The 17,243-nt window shown below is 40.2% G+C and overlaps 1 protein-coding gene across 1 annotated transcript in view; it reads left to right on the top strand.

Annotated features, from left to right (window-relative positions):
* Positions 1 to 17,243, top strand: part of HPSE2 (heparanase 2 (inactive)) — a 639,760-nt gene that overhangs the window by 493,065 nt on the left and 129,452 nt on the right. The window contains exons 8-9 of the mRNA XM_045854405.1: positions 10,733 to 10,839; positions 15,930 to 16,044. Coding sequence (XP_045710361.1) covers positions 10,733 to 10,839; positions 15,930 to 16,044 — 222 coding nt within the window. The remainder of the gene's footprint in view (positions 1 to 10,732; positions 10,840 to 15,929; positions 16,045 to 17,243) is intronic.

The following is a 17,243-nucleotide window of genomic DNA, read 5'->3' as shown; positions in this document are numbered from 1 at the left end:
GCCCTGGGGAGATGAGGGCTGGGAGAAGGCCAGAGAAGGGTCATCAAGCTTTGCCAGTTGAAAAGTTGCTTTTCCTGTTCCTGAAGTTCCTTGTGGGTAGGAAGGGGGTATAGGAAATTAGAGTCCAAGGTGCAAACCGAGGCAGAGTGGCCAAACTGCTTTATTGCGAGCCTCCAAAATCAATTCAGAGATGAGCCGAGTAAGATTTTAATATGTTTATACCAGGAACCTGCATCCAAAGCTAGAAATGAAATCTTTGCTTTTTTTCTGTACTTTGGGAAGTTCAAAGAAGTCCTAATAACATCCCTCCCCACCTTCCCCCAGGCCCACAGTGATAGAAAAAGGGTAGATTTCCCACCAAAATGGATTTATATGGGATTGTTTAGATAAATCAGTGGTGAGGCTGTCTAAATAAGAAATAGGATACAGGATTTAAAGTCTGGTGGCTTGGGTTGGAGTTCAGGCTTGGTTGTGTGACCTTGGAACATTACTTAATTTCTCTGATTCTGTTTCTTTATCTGTCAAATGAAGATGCTAAGAACACTATCTTCCTTCCCGCTTGGGATGATTAGGAAGGTCATGTAAAGCCCTATTTTGTTCATTGCTATTGAATGCTAGTTCTTAATGCCATTATTATTGTGGTTTCAATTATTGTAGTTATTTTTAATAATTTATGTAAGTGGAGAAGATTCATGCTACCTTTATCCTCAGCTTTTTTGCTTTTTTCCTCTTTCCTCTTCCTTTGAACCCTGGAGAATATGATAGGTAATATTTTTGGCACCTGAAATGCAGTAACTCAATTGCTAAAAACAGCTGTGGTTTCCAAATTTGGACTGCCACTTATAAGAATTGTCAGTTTTCTGAGAAGTGGGCAAATTCCTATAATATGAAAATCTGCATGATGCTATTGAAAACTGAACAGAGACAGTGTTTGGACAACCCGCTTCTTTGGCTAAACCACACTCTCTCTCCCTGACACTAGAATGAGAATAATCATCTGTACTTTGGGAGATCAGTCGAGGGAAAACAGTTGAAAATCTAACAATGCAAGCAAGAGTCAGATGGGAAAGGAAGAGATGTTTAGGATACTGTACAGATGGTATAGTGTGGATAGCTGGGCTGACTCCAAAACAATGACGCAAGGACCAAGAAGAACCACTTTGGCTTAAGTCACTTGGACTCAATGATTTGTGTCTTCATCTCCTAGAGGAATCAGAGGAGGAAATAACACTTTTTGTTATTATTTTCAGGAATTCAATAAGCACAGGAAAGAGTTGGTGAAATCCCAGTCATAAGGGAAATATTTCCAAGAATACTGTCTGTATGATTGCATCTTAAATACTAAATAAACTGACAATTGGCTTCCCTAATAGTTGAAAATTTCCTTCTTCCTCTGTTCTTCCTTCTCTTTTCTCTTTTCTTCCTTCATTTATTAGTTCGTTATAACATTCTTAGTATTTTTCAGACCCTGAGGATAAAGTGTAAGCAAGACTGATATGGTAGTTGTCTTCATGGACCCATGGTCTACTGGGAAAATAGTTAACAAAGCAAACAATGATAATAAGATGCAATGTCTCCTATAATAGGGACAAGGTACTATAGGTGCCTATAGTGGGAAATATCTACCTTCTAAAGGAAGAGAAAGATAAGAAAGTCCTCCCAGAGAGAGTAACATTCAGGCTAACACCTATAGGACAGACAAGTTATTATTTATACCGTTCTTCTCGAGGTGTGAGCAGAGGACTCCCAGTTATAGATGTGTATGATAGAGGGTGTGGTTTATATGGTTCATGATGTAACTATGATCATGCTTTTGATAATATTATCATTGACTTTGATTGCTGATAATATTTAATAAAGATTAACTCTTAAAATTTCAATAAATATAGTAATGTTACACCGCTTTTTCCAATATTTGCTAGTTGCAGGATCATGGAAGTAGGTAAGGCAGAGGAATACTTAATTCTTTTAAAGTAATTAATAGTTCAAAAAGGAAACTTTTGTTCTCGACCAACCTTCTGATTTATCTACTTATTTGAGCCTATTAGTATATCAAGATGGAAGAACATAAAAGGATAACAGTTCATCAGGATCATAAAATAACTGGACTCACAAGGAAAAATGAGGACAATGATATTGTTAACCTTCTCTAATGAAGCAAACTGCACAAATGAAAACACATTACTAGGTTAAGAACAGTAGTATCACTACAAAAATCAGTATTTGAGTCATTCATTCATTCACTCATTCATTCATTCAATCATGTTGATGCTTATTTGCATGTCCAGTGCCTACCACAGTACTTATCACTTGGCAGGTGCTCAGTGAATGTTAGAGGGAGGAAGGCAGGCAGGAAGGGGAAGTGAATGAGCAGAATCAAATAATGGAAGTGTAGCAGAACTAAACTAATATCTTTGACTCATTCACATTTGGATCTAGAATCTAATCTGCTACTAACTTTGTAGCATAGTGTTGAATAGATAGAAGCTGATTTAGGCAGTGGTAAATGGACTGTGGCTACATGCAGACATAGTAGGAGATTGTCTTCTGGGCATGAGTTTAGGAGTGAAGGAAAGATTTCTTTGTGGCTCAGAATAACATTGCACTCTGTTTGCTAATGCTGGATATTTCATTTTACAAAAGTAATCTTTCTTTCCACAATAGAATAAGGATGTAAAAATATAAATATCCCAAGAAGAAGTTAACTACACAGGTTTAAAGTCATGCTGTGGTGCTAATATCAAATGGAAGGTCTTTTCCCAAGAGCAGATTTTGGTTGAGGGGAAGAGAAACACAGCCTAAGACAGTACTCAGGAGAGGCAGAGGATCCTAAATACAAACTGCGTATTTTGTTTGTATGCCACTCTAATACCTGGGGCACCATCCCTGGGTGATTCTGAATTTTAAGTGGCCAGAAGCTTATGCAATGGGGACCTCTTTAAGAAAAAGAAACAAAACAAATTTTCACATTTTAAAAATACATCTGAACAAATGAACACATTACTAGGGCCTGCCTAGGATGTTTGTAGAGGCCTGTGCAAGTGCAGAGCTGGAAGGGTAAGCTTCAAGAGCTCCCCAGTAAATTAGCCTCTGTGGCTCCACTTGGCTGTGCCTCTGCAAATCGGAGAAAATGACCCAAGGGGAACTGTGGCTCTGCTCTTTCATATGTGAGACACTAATGACAAATTGGAACTCTAAGTAGAAAGGTATGTTTACTATGGAAGAGCTCCAAAGTTGAGGTTATTGTCATTGCATAAATAATACTTTCTTGATTCTTAAACACAAACAATTATAAAATACACCATTAGCTGGGGGAGAGAGTAAATAGATGATAAGTTTCTTTTGATAATGATTATGAAAAACATTCTGATTTCAAAACCATTAAAATGTGAAAAATGCATCATTAACCTTCAAAAATATAATTGTATTATATTTTTGATGATAAATGCCATTTATTAAGTGCATCATATATTGCTAACCCATTGAAGAAACCAGTGATTTGCTCAAGGTCACACTTGCTAAGTAGTAAAATTAGAATTCGAATCCAGGTCCACCTAACTCGAGAGCCCATACTCATTCAATATATTATCTGCATCTCCCTACTTGTTAACCATTTATTTTATAGTACATGTAATATTTATATTCCTAACCACCCAACATTAGGGAGGCTTTTAAGGAAGAATACTGAGTTGTCCTGGTGAAGGAACATCAATTTAACCTCCAAATCAGTTGATATAATCTGGGGTGGGTGTCCTAAAATCAGGGTTTAATGAAAGTTGGAACCACAGTATTAGATAATATCTAATGTTACCACAAAATTAGATATTGGAAGAGGTAAGGCTTTTCAGGGAGTGATTTGCATTCTTTCACTGGAGTCTATTTATATATTTCATGTGCATAGGCTTTTGGTCCTGTTATGTGCAAGGCAGTGACAACATGGAGCTGTGTTCTGCCCATGGACATTGGAGGAATGGCCCTGGGAACAAAGTTCTGGTTGGGGCAGAAAGCTTCTTCAAAAGGAAGAGGCGACTTGGGGTGATTTACCAATGTTTCCCGTGGACATGGGGAGATTATAGGGTTTGTCCTAAGTGAGAGGAAATTACCTCTGAGGCTAGTGGAACTATCATTTGTCAGTAGGTAGACTGTCCAGGAAGAGTGAGGAGTTGGTTAGTCACAGAAAAGGCTGGGAAAGGGAGGATGACTGATTTACATGCAAGCAGCTGCTGTCCAATCTCTTCCTCCACCAACATTTACCCTTGAACATGCTTTTGGGACTCAGTGAAACTTTATTTTCCTGTGTATGCTCATAATTTCCTTGCCTTCCCAGTAACGTTTCTATATGTCTTATTTTAATTTTATGTATTTTTGCAATTACATTCAATTGCTTTTTCTGTGGTCTGAGATATCAGGAGCAGAGAATGCAATTTTAAATCCTAAAAATGACACAGAAGCCACAAATTAAAAATTGATCTAATACCAAAAGAAAATGGGCAAATCTGGCACTCCGGAACAGGGAGATGATAAAAAGAAATTATACAGAAAAAAATTAATGAAACTGACAGAAAGTACATTAGACAGAAGAAATAAGTCAAGAAGAATGTGATGAGATACAGAATGGCTGAGCTCAGAATAACCCAGCTTGTTTAACCTAAGAAGAACATTAAATATGGAAGCAGTTTAGTTGACCAGAAGCTTCTAGGTCTCCTCAAACAGAAAAATTCAATTAGGAAAATGGACAGAGCCCTGAACTGCAACTGTAAGGTTTTGTTGTTTGCTATTATGTTTTTGAGGCTATCTTCTCTAAAACTCAGACTTTTCATCAATAAAATGTTATCTCATTTATTAACACATAAGTTAATTCATGACCTCACTACTTTATAAGTATTTAATAAGCATTCTATAAGATATGCAAAAAGGGAAAAAATGTGGCTTTCTCAAGCTGCATATAGTGTAGGAGGGAAAACAAATAGGCAAACAGAAAATTACAACTCAGCATAATAAGGTCAAGGTCAGAGACAGGTTCGAAGAACTTTGGGGCCCAGAGTAGGGAAATAATTTTCTGAAAGTTTGAGGAAAGTTTCACAGAGGAGGTAACGTGAAGTAAGCCACACGGGAAAAAAACCAGACAACATAGGTGAGGAATGGGTGGGGAGAAGGTGATTGGTAGATACCTAAAAGAAGATTGTGCAGCTGAAAATGATGAGTCGATTCTGCGTTGTAAACCACAGGTGCTGTGGGGAGGGATGGCAGAGGAGGTAGCTAAGGGGCTTATGAAAGATCTTAGATGCCAAGTTAATTAAAGCAGTTGGCATTGTATTCCAGTGGGTTAGTGGTTCTCACTGTCATTCCATGTTGTCTAAGATACTCCCATGGACAAATGGTTTAAATAGACCATGGGTTATATGCAGTGATTGACTCCTTAGTATTTTTCTCAGTTAAAGAAACATTTCATAATTCTGGTAAATGAAGGTAATGTTACTGTGACAACTTTGAATCCTCTCTCTTTCTATCTCTCTCTGTTTTTTGGCTTGTTGTTGTTGCTTTTTTTTTTTTTTTGTAAATCATTCCCCAGACTTTAGATTCATTAGAAACAAGTTACTCGTAGCACCTCTCCTAACTAATCGCACAGATCTCTCTCTGTGACCACACACAGCAGTGTGGAGGGTGGGCTAGAGGAGGATGGACTTGGCAAGAAGACCAAGGGAGAAATGGTAAGATCTAGCACTCGGCAAGGGGCGGTGGGGAAGGAGATGGCAGCATGGAATGATCCCCTGTTCCTCTAATGTAGAAGGTAGCTTAGAGTGAAAAACACACTGCGGCAGGAGAAAGTGGTGGTGGAAAAATGGAGACAACTGCATTTGTACAATTAAAAAAAACCAACAAGAAAGATGGAAAGAAACATAGGAACGTTGCTGAACTCTAACCAGGTCCCTTTATAAGCATAATATGGAACAGAGAGGCAGAGGCACTCTGTGCTTATGTAAGATTTAAGAAGCTTCCTGAATCTTTGAACCAATGATACAGAGGACCGATTCTAGTTTCTTAAAGAGCTACTACACTTCCTGAGGTCCTGGGTAAGGTTGATTTCCGAGTAGATGAGATGCTGGAATTAATGGACTCCAGCTTCTTTTGGAGGTGGGCCTCCTGCCAGGGCTGATTAGCCCAGCTGGCCTGTCCACTGTTCCTGTTTTATTGCTTCCTTTCTCATTAAGGAAGGTGTTGGGTTTGGATAACCATAAACAACATGTCTGCTGCAACAAGGCTACCATCTCTTGCACAGCCAGTGGCTGAGACCAGGCTCTCAGGAGCCTTTTTTAAAGACTTAGGTCACAGTTTTGGAGAAACAGGAAAAGGAAGTCCAGTTTTGAAAATGTGCCATGTAAATGGTAATTTTTCTATTTTTACTGTTTTTCCTTTTAAAAAAATTCTAAGTGGTAGAGAAAATAAAACTTAAAAAAATCAGTGCTGTTTTTCTTAACCTCTGTCTTCCCTCTCACCCCTCCTCTTTCAGCACAGCCACATGAACTAGTCCTGACTCCCTCAACTGGGATATGTGAGGTCAGGGAACTGGGTTTCCCTTCACGCCACCCTGCCCCCTGCAGGCCCAAGGATTCTGATCAGTGTGGGTGACTGAAAACTCCCTTGTCTACATGGGCCCGATGGCTGAAGTCTATTTAGAACAGAAAACTGCTGAAAGAGAGCTAGCCACTGGGCCTGCCTCTACCCTCCATCAGTAATCTCAGCATTTGTACTTCTCCCTCCCCAGACAGAGTGTTCCTTAAAATAACCTTCATTGGCACATCATTTCTCACCAGGAACGGACCCTGGTTTTCTCCAGTCCTGCAATTTTCCCTCTTCCAGCACAGGGAGAATCATATTTATGCAGAAAACCACAGGGTTGAACTATAGCCCTCAGTTTCTTAGAGTTTCACTTTCTAAGGGAATTTTGCAGGTGGTTCCATCTGGTTTTCCTGATTTTTTTTCTCTCCTATTCTGCCCATTCCGACTTCCTCCTCAGCCCCAACCAGCACCCGGCCTCAGTGCCTTGCCACCACATCACCATCACGGTCTTCTCTGCTCATGGTAGACAGGCTGCTCACCAAGCCTCTTGCCACATTACAAAGAGTAAATGCTCAGAGAGTCCTTGTTGGTCTGTACCTTCTTGCAGATTCTTCAACATGAGTACTTTCTAGGGATCTCTTTTCCACAGAACATTTCATATAACTCTTTTAGGTTTTGTATCAAAGTTCTACCTCACTGTGTTTTTTGTTCATGTGACTTCTCTTTAAAAAGACAGGAATTGCTCCTGTGTTGAGAGTGGATGAATAAACTATTCTGAATGCTAATTATGTTAATATGAATGGCCCATGTGCATTTTAAATTTTAAATGGGTCTTCCTCTGTTACTCAGCATCCATCTGGCCTGTTACTTACCACTACAAGCATTGTGTCCATAAGAAAAGCAACCAGTTCTAATGTTAGATTGATCCAAACATAATCATATTTGCTGTGGACAAGGAGAATAGTCTAGGTCAGTGGTCCCCAGCCTTTTTGGCACCAGGGACCAGTTTTGTGGAAGACAGTTTTTCCAGAGATCAAGGTGAAGGGAATGGTTTCTGGATGATTCAATCACATTGCATTCAAGCTCACCTCCTGCTGTGCGGCCTGGGTCCTAAGAGGCCTGAGCTGGTACCGGTCCTTGGCCTGGAGGTTGGGGACCTCTAGTCTAGGTAGTTTTGATTTATACCTCAAGAGCTCACCATATACCAGACACTTTTGTAAATGCCTTATAATTATTAGGTAATTTGAATATCAAAAACATATACATACAGCTTTATTGAGATATAATTCACCTACCAGAAGATTCACCCTTTAAGAGTATACCATTCAGTGACTTTTACTATATTCACAGAATTGTGAAACCATCACCACTATTTAATTTCAGAACATGTTCATCATCCCCAAAAGAAACTGCACACCTGCTTGTGGTCATTCCTATCCTCCCCCTCTCTCTACTCCATCTCCGTCTCCAGCCCTAGGAAACCACCCACCTGCTTTCTGTCTCTGTGGACTTGTCTGTTCTGGGTATTTCACACAAATGGAATCATATACGTGGCCTTTCTGTGTCTAGTTTATTCCAATTAGTTTAATGATTTCAAGGTTCATCATACTGTAGTATTTACCTTTTTGTTTTGTTTTGTTTTGTTTAACCAACCCCCTTTTCTCTAGCTGCCTTATTTCAATATCTGTCTTTGAGCAAAAATTAAATTCTGAATATCCTGGAAGCCAAAGACAAAAGGAAAAACACCATTATATTCCTCAGCTCTAGTTATTCATAAAAGAAATACAAAGTTAATCAAGAGCACAAGTATTCTTCTAGCACAGATATGTTTTATGGAAATCATTGATGTAGTCCTTCAATTTCACCCTATGGCTCTGTCTTCTGATCATTTAAGGTGTTTTTCTGGCTTTCTTAGTTATACTGCTTTCAAGCCCACATGGGCTAAGCATTGTGGGTAGTGTTGAGAGTGGGGATAGGACTGCCTGTGGTGTCCTCCGTGACTCTTCTCTTTCTGAGTGCACAGGGAACTCTTGTTTAATCTCCAGCAGCATTACCATCTGACCTCCACTATTAGTTCCCAGGGTTTTTCTTCCATTCTTGATTGCTATCTTAATTTCATCTGAAATTTTTGAAATATTTTTGCATTTTTATTCCTGAAAGGGTCAAGCAATTTGCCAAATCTGATTTTAAAATAGGTCTCAAACAATATAAATTCTCCAGTAGATGGCAGAAAGGGCAGGGAGCTGTACCTAGGAAGAAATAAAATAAGTAATCTGCTGATGTCTGCCCATGGTTTTGGGAAAAGAAAGCTCTGACATCTATGTTATACCATGTACACTTGCATTTCTTTATCTGAGGTGCAAAGAATTAATTAGAATCATATTCCTGAATTGCAGCAAGTTGTTATCATCAGTTCACACAAAGGCCTGCTGTTTTAATTTTCACCTTCATCTCTAATCCCCACTCACATGCACCTCTCTCAGATACAAAATACATGTCTTCCATATGTATTTGATTATATCTTTAAAAGATATATCTTTACATACTTTTTAGTGTTATTGGGTGTGAATGAGTAATTACATAAATAACATTGTGCCATAAATCTTATTCCATTGCTATTTTTTTAACTTACCACTAAACCTTTAAATCCTGTCCATGTTACTGGCTTTACATTGAATTTATTGCTCTAACTGCTGTATAAGATTTTATAGTATGTATCCACCACATTTCGCTTTCTGTTCCTCTGCAATGGACATCTGCTACAAATAGTGACACACTGGACATCCTGATACTTGTCTCCTTAGAGACCTAAGGGAAAAATTGCTTTGGTCTCTATGTATAGGAGAGGTATCAGCAGGCCATAGGACCTACCTAAATACACTATTGTATTTATCCAGTGCCTCTTGTGCATAACCAGCATCCTCTCACTCCCACCTGCTGCTCTGGCCCTCTCTGCAGAGACCAGAGCTAGGCAGCTGCACAGGCCGCAGCCAGCGTGGTGCTGGTGTGGTGCAATAGGGCCTCACCTTGCATTTCCTGTTTGGGGGCTTCTCTAAGGCAAAGACAGGGAACACTGGGAACCTGCTCAGCCCTCCTGCCCAGATAACGAAATGGGCTCCTGCGGGAAAGGGGATAACAGTCACAGGGCTGGGGAGGGGTGGGTAACAGTCACAGGGCTGCTCTTGACCTTTGGAGAATACAAGCCAAGGGATAAATACCTCCCTTCTTCCCTTTTAGGAGACAGTTTTGAGACACAGTTCATAATGTTCTTACCAAGATCCATGTGGGAGAGTACAAGTTGCCAGCATTTGTTGCCAACGTAAAAGTGCTTCCTGTGCTGGTTTTCCCTTCTTCCCTGTTTCAGTCCCCGGTTCCTCATTCCTGCCGTTATTACTTCCCAAATGCACTACCTGTAGACAGGCCTTCGTCTCAGGCTCTGCTTTAAGAGGCTACACAGTGTACAATGTCATCCCTAAGCACTGCCAGATTGTTTTCTTCAAGAAGGCTCTGAGCTCTGACCAGGATAGTCAGACCAGTCTCCAGCTCATGGATCAGAAGAAACTGGACCACATCAAAACTTCAGAGGGCCACCTTTTGACATGAGGCTCTGCCTTGGCTTAGAAGGCTGCTCCCTGTATAGGATCTTTCACCTGTGTGTCAGTGATTTTTTCTTCTTACATCACTGCAGTTATTTCAAAATGTGGCTATAACATGTATACATGCCCTGTTAATTATAAAATACTTGCCCCGAACACTGATCTCTGCCCCTTCTCATGATTTATGGCTTATAATGCTTGGGCGGTGCACTCATCCATGGATGTGCTGAAACAGAGTGTTAAGAAAACTTGCTTCTCAATACTTTTTAATATGGAAATATCACAGATTTATATTTTCCTATAAAGGGTGTTGCAGTCAGTTTACGTCCTGGAATATGCACTTGTTCTCTTGTTGTATTGGATTTACTTAGGAAAAAATGGTTATTTCTTTGAACGGACATGTATCAATATTAATGCTTGTGTGTAGGGTGCATCAACATAAAAAAAGCACAGGTCATTGCCACCTGGGAACAAGAGACTGGAGGAATTTCCTTAAGGGAATACGTGTTTTTTTTCTCATTTGGGAATACCTTTTAAAAACCTCACTATCCCCTTCCGCTTTTGTTGTATGACAGGTGGTTAACACATACACCCCAGGAAAGAAGATTTGGCTTGAAGGTGTGGTAACCACCTCAGCTGGAGGCACAAACAACCTATCAGACTCCTATGCTGCAGGATTCTTGTGAGTAACACTTGCACTTTCACCCCCAGGCGCTTTGAGGAAGGACAGTGAAACTGGGACAGTTGCTCGGTATTCTGCCCCGTGAGAGGGGAGAGTTCGTTCTTGTTGAAAATTCTTTATTCTCATTATAAATTATTTATTTATTTGTGAATGCATTTTACCATTAACTAGACAGTGATTAGGGACTTCTTTAGATATTAAAATGTCAGACACAAGCATCAGAACAAAATAGTAGTAGCAATAGTCATAAAAGTAATAAGAAGTATATTTAATGTCTCCAATGCAAACCATAGCACTGACAGCATACACTGTCACATCTAATTTTCACCGTACTCATGGGAGATAGGAAGGAGCATCGCAGGATTTTAGCCCTCCAAAATCTGAACATTGGAGGAAGGGTTACAAGAAGTAAAATAAGTAAAGTCATAGAAGATAAATGCCATGATACTAATTTTAACTCTACAGTGCTTACAATGTGCCAAGCACCATCTAAAGTGCTTTATATATAGTTAATAATTTAACAGCCAGTGAAATAGATACTGTTGCTTTATAACAACCCAGTGAGATAGATGCTATTATTAGTTAGTTGCTGAGATTGGACTGGAGCCCCAGCAGCCAGCTCCAGAGTCCAGCCTCTCTGCCACTACGTCACACCATCTGTCCTTCTGCTTCCCAGGGTCTGTCTATAAAAGAAAAGTGATAGACATGCAAAGGAATCAAGAATTCCTCTCACTGGGAGGATCAGGAAGGGCTTCATGGAGAAGGTGGCATTTCAGTGGTACCTAGAGAGATTACTTGTTTTTGTTGGTGGAGAGTGGCAGTGATGGGATGGGGAGCATTCTCAACTGGAGGAATGGGGGAGAGGGATGATAAGTGTGACAAAAGCCTCAGCATCTGCCGGGATACAGAAGGGCTGAGACTAGGGAAGGGGTTTACCATCAAATCATGGAAGGCCTTAAAAACCTGGCAGAGAAAATGAGGCCTTCTTCTTCATTGGCAAGCCAGTGAAGATTTTAGGGGAGGAGAGAGACACCATCTGACCTGTATTTTAAAATGTTGACTTTGGCGATAGTACACTCAAGACTTTGGAGAGGCAAGGGATAGGAAAATGAATCTGAAGGCTACTGCAGTTGTCTGAAGAGTAATTTAAGCCAGAAGAATAAGGGCCCCTCACTGGCCTGTCATTGTCACGCAGCAGGGACAAGCCCCTCAGGACCACAGTAATCTGGTCTAGTCTAGTCCCAAGATCCTGGCTTGAGCAAGATGTCCTAAGAAGCTTCTTTGATACATTTATGGAGGACAAATCAGACCAGGCAAGTAGATTGCCTTTCCAGGTGGAATCCTACAAATGCAGATGAAGATAAGGAGTCAATGTTAATACACTGTGATACCTTGGGTCTTCCATTCACGTGTCCTTGTCCCCTCACACTGAGTGGCACAGAGCACTTGTTAATGAGCATGGTTCAGATGAATGAAATGAAGTGAATCAGCATGTGATACAGTGTTGCCCAGAGTCCTCTTTCAACAATACACTCCTACTGGGCTTCACTGTGAGCCCTGGGGCAACGGGAGGGAGCCAGATTGGCAGTCAGTACTACAGGGGACCTCTTGGAATCAGCAGTGGAATGGCTTTTGCAGAGCTTTGCAAGAGAACTGCTGCAGAGCCCAGCAAGCAGCCCGGTTTCATGGAGTATTTTTATGAGCATTGTTACCTTCAAGGGGTGATGTGAAAAGAGAAATACCACAGACCTTCACGGAGGGAGCTAGAGAGACACCTGTCTGTTAGTGAGCATCCTGATGCCAGGGATCTGTAGATCTCCGTAGTCAGTTTGCAGAACAGAAATAAACAGAATTGTTTAGATTTTGGTTGTAGTTCAGATACTATTGCTTAGTCAGCACAGATCATATGAAAAGTACTTGGTTCTGCTCCTGGTCTTCTTTCTTACACTATTATCTCCCATTTGCTCTTAATTCCTCTGGCAGCTACCCAGCTTTGTGCCCTTTGAGTTCACTTCTCTTCAGGTATAAATTGCTTTCTAGAAAAAAAAAGTAAAGCATGATAGGAAGTTCCAGAAAGCAAGAAATTGGAAAGAAGTCATTTTTCAGCCTTTTTTCAATATATGGCATAACTGTGAGCTTACTAGAACACATACCTGTGCGATCATGAATCAGAATTCTTTACAGCCAAGTATTCAAAGGTAATTTTCCCATCAGCACTTTGAGACTCTTCGGTGCACTACATAGACCCCTGGTATGCTTCTGAGTCTCTAGTTTCTAGCAGTGCCTGGTACGTTGCAGGTATTCAGCAAGCTCTGGGGGAAAGGAAAATAATGCCTGCAGTAGCATCCCTGGTGCAGTATTTCTGTCAGCTCACCACCCTTCTCTGCTTGAGCAGAAAAGGGAGACTTGGAAAATCATTTATTTTCCCTTCTCAGAAGCTTATTATTGCAGAAAGAAGATGAAGATAATTGCATTACTAACCATCCACTCTGAAAAGCAGGGGTTCTGGTCATAGTCATTTTTTAATTCTGCAGGGATGTGTATACCATATAGGATGTGGGTTTGGAGAGGAGGGTGCATATTCTTGCCTTTCACATGACAGTTCCTTCAAAAACTCCCTATGTACTAGCAAAAAAATCAAATTTATTAACATTTTATTTGTTAGTTAGTATATATACTTTATGTATATACACATATGCAATCTCTACAGGTCACTGTGCTAGGCTCTGAAAAGGTCACAAGTAGAAATGTGATACCATCCCTGTAAATGCATGTATATGAACAGGCCATTTCCAGACCCAATGCTTTTTACAAGTGACTTACATGGTCACACAAGCATGTTTTTTAATCTATCCTCCATGCTGAGAAGGCCTGGCATTTACAGTTGATTAATTAATACTCTTGAATGAAGAATAAATGAACAAGCAGTTTCTTTTTATATATAAAAATACCAAAATAAGGTCTTGTTTTGACATTCAGAAGCTGCTTGGTAAAGGGACTCATATATATGTGATTATATATTTACTCATCAGTCTGTTTCTTCATTCTTCCAACAAAGATAGGGATAGAAAGGGGAAGACACATTGTTTTTATAGATAAAAACTTGTTAGAATAGACTATATTGTATGTGTGCTATTTTCTCATTGAAAGAACACTGCTTTAGGAGGTCTCTACCCAAAATGCATGTTATGGTTCTATCCCAAGGCCTTTAATACTGTGTCTCCAAGGAAAAGCTAAACTTGTTATCCTGATTGCACAAGGTTGCTAAGTTAATAACAATAATAAAGGCAAGTAGCTTAACCATGTGATATTCTAAAAGAAATTTTAATTCCCTGGGCTATGACTTCTTCCTGATAGAACAACAACAGGAAAGGTTCTATCATATTATCATTACATTTTCTTTTTCATTTAAAACTTTTGTTTCTGTGGTTTGTTTTGCTTTGTGTTTGGAACTCTAATTATCAGCAAAGATTTTCTAGTTTTTATGAGAATAACATATAAGTGTCAATGTGAAAAATATTTGAAAATATCAATGATATGCATTCATAATATAAAAATTAGCAATGCTCTTTATTGCAGTAAGGAAACATCTTAATTCTGTAGGTCACTTGTTTGGAGTTTCATATGGTTTGAGTTTGGGGAAATCATAACTATGCATAATTTGTCCCTAGTATGCTGAATGGTGATTCTTAAAGTTCCTAGAATCTAATTTGATCCAGATCAATTTCAACGTGATAAAGACAATTGAATATCTACAGTGTACTGGGAACTCTGGTGGGATGTTTTGAGTACAAAGCTAACACGTATGTCTGTTCCTGATGAGTTTATAACCAGCTGGGAGATGGCAGAGAAGTAAGCAACTGAATACCATTTAGTGGGCTGGCGGAGGGTATGAATAAGAGTTCTGGGAAGTACAGAGGAGGAAGGTATTACTGTTGACCAGGGCAGCAGAAGTTAGAAGGAGGAGACGCTTAATTTGGAGATTAACAGATGGAGAGAAATTTGCCAAATGAGGTGGGTTAGAGGAAGACAGAAAGTGAATACTGAGCAGAAGTTAAAACATGTATAAAGCCTCAGGTAAGCATGTGAAGGCGTGGTGCATTGGGGCAGCCAAGAGCAGTTTTATGTGGCTGAGAGCCTAGGGAATCGAGTTTAGGGTAAGAGAAGGGGAAACAAGAGGTGAAGATTAAGCTAGACACATATGCTCAGGAAAGACTGTGAAATGACTTCTTTTCTACACTGAGATGACTGAAGTTCTTCTTACGTATGTAGTATTACAATTAGAAGTTTCCCTAAGTTTCAGAAGTAGAAGTACAAAGAGAAGTAAACTAATTCATGAGTGAATGAATGAACTGAATTTGTAAATAATGAATGCAGAGTTAGCATGGTTGTTGAAAGAACCTAGATAATAGTACTTTTGTAGTCCAGCATGCCCTGGAAAGTAGGTATTGGGCATAGTGGGGTATGTGATGAGTGTCTGGGCAATGCAGGTCCTCCACTATGATTCATATGTGATAATAGCATACTTGAATCCCTGTATAGTTAGTTATAGTACCTAGGACAACTATTATTGCATTGATTGCTGATGGTAATACATGAGCAATACAAACAAGTGGACCACTGTTGCACAGGCCAAAGGACTGTTTGAGTTAGGGACACACAAAAGGTGCGTGTACAGTGATAGGGTATAAGCAGAGTTTAAGTGATGGGAAGGACAGTGTGTGTATTTCTGTGATTGAGCATCCTGTGGCCAGGGGACAATAATAAGGCTTACAAGTGGGTAGGGTGTTCGTTTTATTTTTCTATATTACAGGAATAAGATACAAGTCATTATCGATAAGCTACTTTATGATCAAGGGCAATTCATTTTACTCTCCTGGACTTCTGTTTCTTTTCCTATAAAATGGGAGGTTAGGTTTGATAATCTCTAAAATTGCTTCCAGCTGTTTATTCAATGCTTGAAATAATCTTCTCCTTTAAAGTTCGAGGTAAATTTGGTGGTGGGGGGTTAGTGTGTTAGCCAGTCTCTGTAGAGCTTGTTATATGCCATTTTAAATATATTGATGTAGCTTTTTCCCCCTGCTTTTTAGATGGTTGAACACTTTAGGAATGCTGGCCAATCAGGGCATTGATGTTGTGATACGGCACTCATTTTTTGACCATGGATACAATCACCTCGTGGACCAGAATTTTAACCCATTACCAGTAAGTGTGAGATAAAGATTCCCAGCTCTTTTCCCATGTCATTCAGTTCCTTTGATCGTGCCTTGCTCCACACTGAGGGAGTTTTTCTTCTGTTATCAGTTAATTTCATAAATTAGACAGAAGCATTCTTGACCCATTGCACAGACTTTCAGCTTCCCCACCCACCACTCCCACATACCTCTATATGTGCATGTATGCATACACGTGACACATACATATATACATTTATATATAATATATTTGTGTATTTATTTACTACTATAATTTTAAGAAGCCTTGTGCAATTGAGATTCCACATCTACTTGTGGCCCGTTTGAACTCTGCTAGAGAGTGAATTTTTCCAGATTGTGTTCTTTAATGCTAATAGGAGACATTAGTTAATGTCAGATGCAACATGTTGAAAGCAGATGGGAGAGGGCTTTCCAAGATCAGATACAGTAGGAGCCCATCTCTTGGAGAGTGGCTGAGTGAAGCACACTTAGAGTCAGATGTTGATCCCTATGTGAGAATGAGGAGATCTGCCCAGAGCACCAGTTTCTCTGGCAAAGCAAAGGAAATAGAAAACGAAAGAATGGCAAGAGCAGAGGTCTGGGTTTGTCTGGTGACGGACCTGTTAGAGAAATCCCACTTATTCTAGAAAAGCTGTGCTTATCAGAAATATTACGTGGTCCATCCTTTTCACAGACATCTTGGTCACAATGCAAGGTCGGACTCCTCTCATTAACCCATAGAATGTCAGATCTAGGATCTCTCTTCGAGATGACCTAGTTTTGCCTCCTGTGACAGAGGGACTGATAGCTGGAGGGTGGGGGGAGCGGGAATACGGCAGGTAGAGCCAGCTCTAGAGCCTGTCCCGTGCCCTGGCCCAGTGCTCTTTCTACAGAAGTGCTGTTCCCCCAGGGTCCACAGGAAACAAACCTATTGGAACCAGTGAGTGTTTCTGCCGTTTGCTTCCCCCCACATATTCCCAGGCCTGAACCAGGAGGCCTCCGAGCATAGAACAGACGACAGCTTGCCACCCAACAGTACCGTTTCCATGTCTCACAACAATCCCTCTAGGATTGTATCATTGCATCACTGTATCAATGATAGCACATCACTTTAATTAAATCACAACACTAAAACTGCCTGGCACAGTTGCTGTTTTTCACAGGGCCAGGATACCTCGCTCAGAGTGTTCAGGGGCTGGGTGTGGAGGG

The sequence above is a fragment of the Phyllostomus hastatus genome, unplaced genomic scaffold (assembly GCF_019186645.2).
Source record: "Phyllostomus hastatus isolate PE091 unplaced genomic scaffold, TTU_PhHast_1.1 phas_scaffold_1066, whole genome shotgun sequence".
Lineage (NCBI taxonomy): Eukaryota > Metazoa > Chordata > Mammalia > Chiroptera > Phyllostomidae > Phyllostomus > Phyllostomus hastatus.
Note: the sequence above shows the minus strand (reverse complement) of the source record. Positions and strands in the feature narration are given on the sequence as shown.